Source organism: Chionomys nivalis, chromosome 6 (assembly GCF_950005125.1).
Source record: "Chionomys nivalis chromosome 6, mChiNiv1.1, whole genome shotgun sequence".
Taxonomy (NCBI): Eukaryota; Metazoa; Chordata; class Mammalia; order Rodentia; family Cricetidae; genus Chionomys; species Chionomys nivalis.
The window spans coordinates 39,729,215-39,742,276 of record NC_080091.1 but is presented as its reverse complement, the minus strand read 5'-3'; the positions used below and the strand labels follow the sequence as shown (position 1 = coordinate 39,742,276).

The 13,062-nt window shown below is 39.4% G+C and overlaps 1 protein-coding gene across 2 annotated transcripts in view; it reads left to right on the top strand.

Annotated features, from left to right (window-relative positions):
- The window catches only part of Poln (DNA polymerase nu), a 146,415-nt gene that overhangs the window by 52,522 nt on the left and 80,831 nt on the right, over positions 1-13,062 (top strand). Inside the window, exons 12-13 of one of the 2 annotated variants that reach the window (XM_057772396.1) lie at positions 11,906-11,962; positions 12,779-12,832. In XM_057772396.1, the coding sequence (XP_057628379.1) occupies positions 11,906-11,962; positions 12,779-12,832 (111 nt within the window). The remainder of the gene's footprint in view (positions 1-11,905; positions 11,963-12,778; positions 12,833-13,062) is intronic. The other variant, XM_057772397.1, reaches the window with a different exon arrangement.

Here is a 13,062-nt window from a genome sequence, read left to right as displayed (position 1 = left end):
GTCAGTTGCGGGGTTGGTGAAGATCTTCTCCCAGTCAGTGGGTTGCCTTTTTGTCTTAGTGACAGTGTCCTTTGCTTTACAGAAGCTTCTCAGTCTCAGGAGGTCCCATTTATTCAATGATGCCCTTAATGACTGTGCTGCTGGGGTTATACGTAGGAAGTGGTCTCCTGTGCCTATGTGTTGTAGAGTACTTCCCACTTTCTCTTAAATCAGGTTCAGTGTGTTCGGACCGATATTGAGGTCTTTAATCCATTTGGACTTGATTTTTGTGCATGGTGATAGATATGGATCTATTTTCATTCTTCTACAGATTGACATCCAGTCTTGCCAGCACAATTTGTTGAAAATGCTCTCTTTTTTCCATTGTATACTTTTAGCTCCTTTATTGAAAATCAGGTGTTCATAGGTTTGTGGGGTAAAGTCAGGGTCTTCTATTTGATTCCATTGGTCGACTTCTCTGTTTTTATGCCAGTACCAAGCTGTTTTCAATACTGTAGCTCTGTAATAGAGTTTGAAGTTAGGGATGGTAATGCCTCCAGACAGTCCTTTATTGTATAAGATTGTTTTGTCTATCCTGGATTTTTTGTTTTTCCATATAAAGTTGATTATTGTCTTCTCCAGATCTGTGAAGAATTTTGATGGGATATTGATGGGGATTGCATTGAATCTATAGATTGCTTTTGGTAGAATTGCCATTTTTACTATGTTGATCCTCCCAATCCAAGAACAAGGGAGATCCTTCCATTTTCTGGTATCCTCTTCAATTTCTTTCTTCAAAGACTTAAAGTTCTTGTCAAATAGATCTTTCACTTCCTTGGTCAGAGTTACCCCAAGATATTTTATGCTATTTGTGGCTATCGTGAAAGGTGATGCTTCTCTGATTTCCCTCTCTGCTTCCTTATCCTTAGTGTATAGGAAGGCAACTGATTTTTTGGAGTTGATCTTGTATCCTGCCACATTACCAAAGGTGTTTATCAGCTGTAGGAGTTCTTTGGTAGAGTTTTTGGGATCGCTTAAGTATACTATCATATCATCTGCAAATAACGAAAGCTTAACTCCTTCCTTTCCAATACGAATCCCCTTGATCCCCTTATGTTGTCTTATTGCTATTGCTAGAACTTCAAGCACAATATTGAAGAGGTATGGAGAGAGTGGACATCCGTGTCGTGTTCCTGATTTTAGTGGGATAGCTTTGAGTTTTTCTCCGTTTAATTTAATGTTACCTGTCGGCTTGCTGTAAATAGCTTTTATTATATTTAGGTATGACCCTTGTATCCCTAATCTCTCCAAGACCTTTATCATAAAGGGGTGTTGAATTTTGTCGAATGCTTTTTCAGCATCTAATGAAATGATCATATGGTTTTTTTCTTTCAGTTTATTTATATGGTGGATTACATTGATAGATTTGCGTATGTTGAACCAGCCCTGCATCTCTGGGATGAAGCCTACATGATCATAATGGATAATTTTTCTAATGTGTTTTTGGATTCAGCTTGCCAGTATTTTATTGAGAATTTTTGCGTCGATGTTCATGAGTGATATAGGCCTGTAATTCTCTTTTTTGGTTGGGTCTTTGTGTGGTTTTGGTATCAGGGTAATTGTAGCTTCATAAAAGGAATTTGGCAATGACTCTTCTATTTCTATATTGTGAAATACATTAAGGAGTATAGGTATTAGCTCTTCTTGGAAGTTCTGGTACAATTCTGCATTGAAACCATCTGGTCCTGGGCCTTTTTTGGAAGGGAGATTTTTGATAACAGTCTCTAATTCTTCACGACTAACAGGTCTATTTAGATCATTCATTCACCTGGTCTTGGTTTAGCTTTGGTATATGGTACTTATCTAAAAAAAAATGTCCATTTCTTTTGCACTTTCCAGTTTTGTGGCATACAGGCTTTTGTAGTAAGATCTAATGATTCTCTGAATTTCCTCTGTGTCTGTGGTTATGTCCCCCTTTTCATTTCTGATCTTATTTATTTGCGTGTTCTCTCTCTGTCGTTTAATTAATTTGGATAGGGGTTTGTCAATCTTGTTGATTTTCTCCAAGAACCAACTTTTTGTTTCATTGATTCTTTGGACTGTTTTCTGAGTTTCTATTTTGTTGATTTCCACCCTCAGTTTGATTATTTCCAGTCTTCTACTCCTCCTGGGCGCGTCTGCTTCTTTTTTTTCTAGAGCTCTCAGGTGTGCTGTTAAGTCCCCAATGTGTGCTTTCTCCGTTTTCTTTAAGTGGGCACTTAGTGCTATGAACTTTCCTCTTAGCACTGCTTTCATTGTGTCCCATAGGTTTGAGTATGTTGTCTCTTTATTTTCATTAAATTCAAGGAAGACTTTAATTTCTTTCTTAATTTCTTCCTTGACCCAGGTGTGGTTCAGTAGTTGACTGTTCAGTTTCCGTGAGTTTGTAGGCTTTCTGGGGGTAGCATTGTTGTTGCCTTCTAACTTTAATCTGAGGTGATCTGATAAGACACAGGTGGACACTGATATTTTTTTTATATCTGTGGAGGTTTCCTTTGTTTCCGAGTATGTGGTCAATTTTCGAAAAGATTCCATGAGCTGCAGAGAAGAAGGTGTATTCTTTCCTATTGGGTGGAGTGTTCTATAGATGTCTGTTAAGTCCATTTGCTTCATTAACTCCAACAATTCTCTTAATTCTCTACTAGGTTTCTGTCTGATTGACCTGTCCATTGGTGAGAGAGAGGTGCTGAAGTCTCCTACTACTAGTATGTGTGGTTCGAAGTCTGCCTTGAGTTTTAGTAATATTTCTTTTACATAAGTGGGTGCTTTTATATTAGGGGCTTCGATATTCAGGATTGAGGCTTCATCCTGATGAATTGTTCCTGTTATGAGTATAAAGTGTCCATCTCGATATCTTCTGATTGATTTTACTTTGAAGTCAGTTTTGTTAGAAATTAGTATGGCCACTCCTGCTTTTTTCTTAGGACCATTTGCTTGAAAAACCTTTTCCCAACCCTTTATTCTGAGTAGATGCCTGTCTTTGTGGTTGAGATGTGTTTCTTGCAAACAGCAGAATGTTGGATCCTGTTTTCATATCCAATCTCTTAGCCTGTGCCTTTTTATAGGTGATTTGAGACCATTAATATTAAGTGATATTAATGACCAGTGGTTGTTTACTCCGGTTATTCTTGTTGCTTTTGTTAGTAGAGTTTGTGTGTCTCCCTTCTTTGAGTTGTGCTGTTGAAGGATCGCTGGATGCCTGAGTTATTGTAGGCAGTGTTGGCAATGTTGGATTCCTTGGGCTGTGATTTTCCTTCTATTACTTTCTGTAGGGCTGGATTTGTGGCTACGTATTGTTTAAATTTGTTCTTATCCTGGAATGTCTTGTTTTCTCCATTGATAGTGAACGATAGCTTGGCTGGGTATAGTAGTTTGGGTTTGCATCCATAGTCTCTTAGTTTCTGCAGTACCTCTATCCAGGACCTTCTGGCTTTCATGGTTTCCATAGAGAAGTCAGGTGTAAGTCTGATCGGTTTACCTTTATAAGTTACTTGCCCTTTTTCCTTTGCAGCTCTTAATATTCTTTCTTTAATCTGTATATTTTGTGCTTTGATTATTATATGGCGAGGGGATGTTTTTCTTTGATCCAGTCTGTTTGGTGTTCTGTATGCTTCTTGAATACTCAAAGGAATATCTTTCTTTATGTTGGGAAAGTTTTCTTCCACAATTTTGTTAAAAATATTTTCTGGGCCTTTGAGCTGTGACTCTTCTTCTTCTATCCCTATTGTTCTTAGGTTTGGTCTTTTTATTGTGTCCCATATTTCCTGAATGTTTTGTGATGAGAATTTGTTGGTTTTGCTGTTTTCTTTGATCAGTGTGTTTATTTTCTCTATGGTGTCTTCAGAATCTGAGATTCTTTCTTCTATCTCTTGTATTCTATTGATTATGCTTGTTTCTGTAGTCTCTGCTTGGTGACCTAGATTTTCCATATCCAGCTGGTCCTCAGTTTGTGTTTTCTTCCTTGCTTCCATTTCAGTTTTCAATTCTTGAACTGTTTCCATTACCTGTGTGATCGTTTTTTCTTGGTTTCCCAGGGTATCATTTACGTATTTACTCATTTCTTCAAACTTTTTGTTATACTTCTCATCCATTTCTATGAGGGAGTTTTTTACATATTGTTTAAGGGACTCTATTGCTTTCATAAAGTCAATTTTTTCCTCTTCTTCTGTGTTAGGGTGTTCAAGTTCTTGTGTAGTAAGATCATTGGGTTCTGGTGTTTTCATGTTGTTTTTCAGATTGTTGGGTAAATTCTTGCCTTGTCGTCTGCCCATCTCCTCCTATCAATGCTATCTAATGGGTCTTTTAAAACAGGATCAGGTTTCCCTGCTGGCCAGGGGCCACGCTTACAAAATGCCCTTGATCTGTTTCCTGGCTCCCGCCGCCGGCCAAGATCCCTCTCACCACTCAGAAGGGTCTTCAGGACCAGGGCCAGGCTCCCCGTTCGCCAGGGACCTCGCCAACAAAAGGCCTACCCCTCTGCAGGCCAGTCACCAAAACAGAGAAACTCCTGCTGTCCTCTTCCCCGAGCTCCTGACCCAGCGCCCAAACAGGCTAAACTGGGTGATCCTGTGGCCCTGCGGAAGGGAGGGGGAGTGAAGGAGGCCCCTGGGTGCAAGCTGGAATGGGTCAGGGAGAGAGAGGTTGCAGTAGAGGAGGAGCAGCCCCAGCAGAGGGTACCAGCCCTCACAGACTAACTGGGGGGTCAAGGGCGTCGGGGAATGCCCCCGCTCCTGTGTCCTGCCGCGGGCTAAGAACACTCTCCCCACTCAGGAGGGTCTTCAGGGACAGGACCAGGCTCCCCGTTCGCCAGTGGACCTCGCCACTAAAAGGCCTACCACTCTGCAGGCCGGGCCCCAAAAAACCTAATTGATTTAATTGTAGTGGGGCAATCTGCTCTCAGTGTGGGCTTCACTGTTTCATGCTTGGAGTATCCCGCATCCGCTGCGTCTGCGTGCCGGTTTCCACCGCCTCTGACTATGGTCTCTATCTTGTGTTTATTAGTGGTAACTCTAGTGAAGATTTATAATGAAAAGGAGCAAGCTGAGCAGGGTAAATTACAATTTTTTTTTTATTTATTAGATTTCTTTTTTAAAAAAATACCAATCCAAATTCCTACTCCCTCTCTTCCTCCCATTCCCTCCACACACCCTCCCATCCCATCTTCATCTAATCCTAAGAGAGGGTAAAGCACATTGCTTTGGGAAAGGTCCAAGGCCCCCCTACTATATCTAGACTGAGCTAGGTATACATCCAAAGAGAATAGGATCCCAAAGGCCAGTACATGCAGTAGAAATAAATCCTGGTGCCACTACCGGTGGCCCCTCAGTCTGCCCAAGCCATGCAACTGTCATCCACATTTAGAGGGACTAGTTTGGTCCTATGCTTGTTCCTTCCCAGTCCCGCTGGAGTTGGTAAGCTCCCATTAGCTCAGATAAACTGTTTCAGTAGATGAACCCTTCATGGTTTTGACCTCTTTGCTCATATTCTCACTCCTTCCACTCTTCAACTGGACCTTGGGAGCTCAGTCCAGTGTTCTGATGTGGGTCTCTGCCTCTGTTTCCATCTGTTGTTGGACGAAGGTTATATGGTGATATTTAAGATATTTATCAGTCTGCCTACAGGCAAGTCAAGATTGGGCCCCCTCTCCTCTATTGCTTAGGATCTTAGGCAGGGTCATCCTTGTGGATTCCTGAGAATTTCTCTAGAGCCAGGTTTCTGCTAACCCTATAATGGCTCCCTCAATCAAAATATCTCTTTTCTTGCTCTCATCACTGTCCTTCCTCCATCTCGACTATCCCATTCCCTCAAGTTCTCCACAACCCTCTCCTCCCCTCCTCTTTCCTTTCTACCCTTCCTTCTCCCTGCGCCCCCATGCTCCCAGTTTTGTCAGGCGATCTTGTCTGTTTCTAATTTTCAGGTGGGCCTATATATGTTTTTCTTTGGGTTCACCTTATTATTTAGCTTCTCTATGATCACAAACTATAGGCTCAATGTCCTTTGTCTATAGCTAGTATCTACTTATGAGTGAGTACATGCCATATTCATCTTTTTGGGTCTGGTTTATCTCACTCAGGATAGTGTTTTCTAATTCCATCCATTTGCATGCAAAATTCAAGAAGTCATTGGGGTTTTTTTTGTTTTGTTTTTTGACTTTTTACCAATGAGTAGTACTCTAATGTGTAAATGTGCCACATTTTCTTTATCCATTCCTCAGTTGAGGGGCATCTAGGTTGTTTCTAGGTTCTGGCTATTACAAATAATGCTGCTATGAACATAGTTGAACAAATGCTTTTGTAGTATGATTGAGCATCTTTTGAGTATATGCCCAAGAGTGGTATTGCTGGAATTCTGGATCCTTAAGTAGGTTGAGTCCCAATTTTCTGAGAAACCGCCATACTGATTTCCAAAGTAGTTGTACAAAAAAAAAAAAAAAGCAAACAAACAAAAAAGCCTAGGGCTGGATGGTTTTAGTGCAGAATTCTACCAGAACTTCCAAGAAGAGCTAATACCTATACTCCTCAAAGTGTTCCACATAATAGAAACAGAAGGGACATTGCTAAACTCTTTTTATGAGGATATAGTTACCCTGATACCAAAACTACACAAAGACTCAACCAAGAAAGAGAATTACAGACCAATCTCACTCATGAACATGGACGTAAAAATTCTCAATAAAATGCTGGCAAACTGAATCCAAGAACACATCAAAAATTCATCCATCATGATTAAGTCGGCTTCATCCCAGAGATGCAGGGCTAGTTCAACACACAAAAATCTATCAATGTAGGGGCTGGAGAGATGGCTCAGAGGTTAAGAGCACTGCCTGCTCTTCCAAAGGTCCCGAGTTCAATTCCCAGCAACCACATGGTGGCTCACAGCCATCTGTGATGAGATCTGGTGCCCTCTTCTGGCATGTGAGCATACATGGAAGGAATGTTGTATATATAATAAATCTTTAAAAAAATCTATCAATGTAATCCATTATACAAATAAACTGAAAGAAAAAACCCATATGATCACTTCATTAGATGCTAAAAAAAAAATTTTCGAAATCCAGCACCCCTTCATGATAAAGGTATTGGAGAGATCAGGGATACAAGGAACATATCTAAATATAATAAAAGCAATATACAGCAAGCTGACAGCTAACATCAGATTAAATGGAGAGAAACTCAAAGCAATTCCACTAAAATCAGGAACAAGACAAGCTGTCCACTCTCTCCATATATCTTCAACATAGTTCTTTAAGTTTTAGCAATAGCAATAAGACGACAAAAGGAGATCAAGGGGATTCAAATTGGAAAGAAAGAAGTAAATTTTTTGTTATTTGCAAATGATATGATAGTGTATATAAGTGACCCCAAACTCTACCAGAGAACTCCTATAGCTGATAAATACCTTCAGTGATGTGGCAGGATATAAGATCAATTCAAAAAATGCAGTAGCACTCCTAGATGCAAATGATAAAGAAGCTGAGAGGAAAATCAGAGAAACAATCACCTTTCACAATAGCCACAAATAACATAAAATATTTTGGGGTAACAATAACCAAAGAAGTGAAAGACCTTTTTGACAAAAACTTTAAGTTTTTGAAGAAAGAAATTGAAGAAGATACCAGAAAATGGAAAGACTTCCCATGCTCTTGGATAGGAAGGATCAACATAGTAAAAATGGCAATCCTATCAAAAGCAATCTGTAGATTCAATGCAATCCCCATCAAAATCCCAGCACAATTCTTCACAGACCTTGAAAGAACAATAATAAACTTCATACGGAAAAATAAAAAACCCAGGATAGCCAAAACAATCATGTACAATAAAATAACTTCTGGAGGCATCACCATCCCTGACATCAGGCTCTATTACAGAACTACAGTAATGAAAACAGCTTGGTATTGGCATAAAAACAGAGATGTTGACCAATGGAATCGAATTGAAGACTCAGCTATTAATCCACACACCTAAGAACACCTGATTTTTTATTTATTTATTTATTTATTTTTTAATTAATTAATTAATTTATTTTTTTGAGATTCTGGGAAACTCTAGTGTCCTCTTTTGATTCACCATCATTTCAACAGTCTTGTTAGTGGTTAGAACTTTGACCACAAAAGATGATTCTGCTTTTGAGTCAGGCCCAAGTACATTCTTCCTTTTGGAATTTAGCAGAAGGAATTGGTTATTGAGACAATATGGATGCTTGGAATGGGGAAGCATGTTTGTCCATCAGCACTGAGAATTGAGAGGGGCTGCAATTCTAGGCCAGTCAGGGCTATGTAAGGAGACTAAAGTTTATTTCTACATATGTTTCTCTCCCAACACATAGCCGAGGATGTCTGCCTTCTGAAACGAATTGGAGCCCAAAGCAGAGGGGAGCCATGGAATTCAAGAAACAGGGAATTAAGTTAGGAACTAAAAAGGAAATCACAGGCATTAATATGTCACAGGCTTAAAAAAACTGTAAGATCAAATTAAAACAGGAATAGAAAAGAAAAGAAAAGAAAAGAAAAAAACAGGAATAGAAAGGCCTCTCTCTCTCTCTCTCTCTCTCTCTCTCTCTCTCTCTCTCTCTTTTCCGAGACAGGGTTTCTCTGTAGCTTTGGAGCCTGTCCTAGAACTAGCTCTTGTAGCCCAGGCTGGCCTCGAACTCACAGAGATCTGCCTGCCTCTGCATCCCTGAATGCTGGAATTAAAGGCGTGTGACACCAGCACCCAGCTAAGAGAAATTTGAAACTGTGTGGAAAACATTTTGTATACAAAAGTTCAATATAAGTATAAATATAAAACTAAATAACCCACTATACACACACACTGTGTGTGTGTGTTGTGTGTGTGTGTGTGTGTAGACTTAAGGAACACCTGATTTTTGATGAAGAAGCTAAGATTATACAATGGAAAAAAGAAAGCATCTTCAACAAATGGTGCTGGCATAACTGAATGTCAACATGTAGAAGAATGAAAATAGATCCATATCTATCACTATGCACAAAATTCAAGTCCAAATGGATTAAAGACCTCAATATGAATCCAACCACACTGAACCTGATAGAATAGAAAGTGGGAAGTAGCCTTCAATGCATGGGCACAGGAGACCACTTCCTAAATATAACCCCAGTAGCACAGACACTGAGAGCAACAATAAATAAATGGAACCCCCTGAAACTGAGAAGCTCCTGAAAAGCAAAGGACACAGTCAATAAGACAAAAAGGCAGCCTACTGAATGGGAAAAGATCTTCACCAACCCCACATCAGACAGAGGACTGATCTCCAAAATATATAAAGAAGTCAAGAAATTAGACATTAAAATTCTAAATAACCCAATTTTAAAATGGGGTTCTGAACTAAACAGAGAATTCTCAACAGAAGAATTTCAAATGGCCAAAAGATACTTAAGGAAATGTTCAACATTCTTAGCTGTCAGGGAAATGCAAATCAAAACAACTCTGAGATTCCATCTTACACCTGTCAGAATGCCTAAGATCAAAAACACTAATGATAGCTTATGCGGAGATGATGTGGAGTAAGGGGAACACTCATTCATTGGTGGTGGGAATGCAAACTGGTACAAAATAAAAATTTTGAAGAGAAAAAGAGCACCAGGAAGTGTAATAGAGCTAAGTTTTGTTTTCAAGGAGATAAATGGATTAAGAAAATAAGTAAAGGAAGTGGTGACTTCAGGGAAATATCTCTCCCAGCTAAATTTCCAATCTGTGAAAAGCAATTGAAGAAAAGCTTAGAGTCAAATGTGGTGGTGCTTGCCATTAATCCAAACACTCAGAAGGCAGAGGCAGGTGGGTCTCTGAGTTTGAGGCCAGCCATTTCTACAGAGCAAGTTCAAGGACAGCCAAGTTTAGGAAGTAAAGAAAACTATGGAAAATAGAAAGCTGATGGTGAAGATGTAACTGAAGATTTTTGGGTTTGAGGCCACCCTGGTCTACAGTGTAGCAAGTTCCAGGACAGTCAAACTTAGTTAGGAAGTAAAGGTAAAAATCAAAAGCATAAAGCTTGTAAAGATGTAATTGAATGAGGGGGCCATCTTCTAGCCCCAGAAGCAGCAGAATTTGGCAACTTTGGCCACGTGGTTCTTCTGACTTTGGAGTTAAGGATAGAAGAAACAGGTTATGGAATTTTTCTCTGCACCTAAGGAAAATAGTTGAGGCCAGGCATTGACAGGGGTGTCCCTGAATAGGGCCTAAAGAGGCAGTTTCATGAAGCTGTGAAGTTCAAGCCTTGATGCCTTGATATTCTTGAAGATCCCAAGGTGTTAGAGAGTCATAGGATACTTGTTGAAGAAAGCTTCTAACAGAGAGTGGAACCAGCCCAAGAGCAAGAAATGTGTTGCAGGGGCTGAAGAGATGACTCAGAGGTTAAGAGCATTGCCTACTCTTCCAAAGGTCCTGAGTTCAATTCCCAGCAACCACATGGTGGCTCACAACCATCCGTAATGGGGTCTGGTGCCCTCTTCTGGCCTGCAGACATAGACACAGACAGAATATTGGGTACATAATAAATAAATAAATATTTAAAAAAAAAGAAAGAAATGTGTTGCAGTCAATACCACACTGAAAAGAGTTGGAGTTCTAAAGAATGCTTTGACATCAGACATGAGATAAAAAGTTTGGAGTTTGCCCAGCTAGTTTTTGATCTTGCTTTGGTTCAGTATTTCCTCACTGTGCTCGCTTTCCTATATTTGGAATGGTTATATATATATATATATATATATATATATATATATATATCCAGGGCCATTATATATTGGAAGTATGTGATCTGCTTTTTGATTTTACAGGGGATTATAGTTAAAGAGATTGTGTGAATCTTAGAAGAGACTTTGAACTTTAGACTTTTAAATAAGTTCAAGACTGTAATAGACTATGAGGACTTTTGAAGTTGGACTGAATGCGTTTTTGCATTATGATATGGCTACAGGCATTTGGGTCCAGGAAGTAGAATGTGGTGGTTTGAAATAAAATGGCCCTAAAGGGAGTTGCACTATTGGGAGGTGTGGCTTTGTTGGTATTGTATGGTATGTTTGTAGGTATGTTCTACCTACTAAGACAGAAAGCTTGTGATAGTACCATATAACTGCTGTTGTGGCAAGAAATAAATATCTCAGTTTCCTAGTAGGTCCTGCTCCTTTTCAGACCCTGAGCTCTGTCTACCACTATAGGCTACTTTTTCCTCTTTTTGTTTTTTTTTTTTTTTTGGTTTTTTTTTGGTTTTTTTCACGCTATTTTGTTTTATTTTTAATGGTATTTATTATTATTATTATTACAAATTTTCACCTCCTCACCTCCTCCCATTTCTCTCCCTCTTCTCCCATTCCCCCTCCCCCTCCCTCTCCAGTCCAAAGAGCAGTCAGGGTTCCCTGCCCTGTGGGAAGTCCAAGGTCCTTCCCCCTCCATCCAGGTCTAGGAAGGTGAGCATCCAAACAGACTAGGTTCCCACACAGCCAGTACTTCCTATCAGCTTATTAGGATCAGTACTGTGAGTTCAATGCTAGAGCTTTAGGATTCAAAGCTTATGTCACCTCCATGAAGTTTCATCCAGATTTGAGTCAAATTTTGGATGCTACTATAGTATGGGCTTTATGTATGGAGGCCTCTGTCTTACTCATTTTTGTAGGATTTTTTGCTAATTTAAGTTCTGAAGAAGACTCTTATTTCTCAGGTCATGTGAAATAATTTAGCTCCTGGGTAGATAGCAGAATTACTTTGTAAAGGGTTGGGATTAAGACACTTGATAATCTGAGTTTGCTATGAGTCTTCATTTTGGAAAATATATTAAATTACATCATTTATTACTATAACACTCTCCAGTTGAAAGTAAACATTTGAATTGTTGAAATGAAGACATTATATTGGTAATAAATATTTTCATTTTTTAGTTAAATTCTCTACAAGACCTTCACCCATTACCCAAGATAATTTTGGAATATAGACAAGTAAGTTGACCCTGTGTGTGTTGGGTGTAAATTGTTTGTGATGAAGGAAAACTATCCAACCCTGTCTCTATTCACAACCATATTTGCTGACGCTTGTTAACAGTGTTCTAAAGAGATAAAATTTCCTCAACCAATTTCATGTCAGCCTTGCTTCATCATATCCTGATGTCATCTTACTCAAGTCTGAGTCTGCTTTGTCCAGCACTGGGAGCCCAAGGAGTCATATGTGGAAGGAGACTGATGGCATGTTCCCCTGTCCCTTCAAGTGAGAATAAGACTTTTAGTAATTCTCACAAAGTCCTATCATTCCCCCTGGTTTCCAGGCTTCAAGATAGTGATGTTTACTGGGGGGTTACTGGCATGCCCCCTTTCCTCTTTTAGTTATTAATGTTTTCTCTGTTCACATACATGCCCTTTATTTCATGATTTCTGTTACCCATTAATCACATTTACAAACCAAACAACAATGTAATTATTTACTGAGTCCCTGTCCTGCAGAAATACACTGGTTCCAAACCAGCCATCATCCTGGAGTCATGTAAGAGTTGGGAAAGAACTAGAAAGGGTCCACTGCTGAGGACACTGAGATGAACATTTGAGCTTTGCAACTTCTCTGTAGCTTAGAAATATTGCAGAATAACAGACTTGCATCTTTCTTTGTGGACCCGTGTTATTCCATCCTGGCACTACTTAAGGTTGTCCAAGGTGGATTCTGCACTACATGTCCAGCCCTATGTAAACTGCTGCTCTGCAGTTGGTGTCTTTGAGTACTTAAACAAGTTTAAGAAGGTAACTATTCTTGTCTTTATGCTGTAGGTTCACAAGATCAAGTCAACTTTTGTAGACGGATTACTAGCTTATATGAAAAAGGTAAAGTTTTACAAAAGAAAATTGGGATTAGAAGTAAGGTTTGAGTTCAGATACATTTGCCATTTTTACAATCCCAGTAAAGGAGGAAAAGTTCATTATTCTTGGAACTACGGACTGTGGTCATATTATTCAATCTTTGTACAATGCAGGTTATTATTATGCCTTTAGATTCTCCATACATGAGGCAGTTCAGCAGCTAGCCTGCTTTCACATCTACTGTCGTGTCTTTT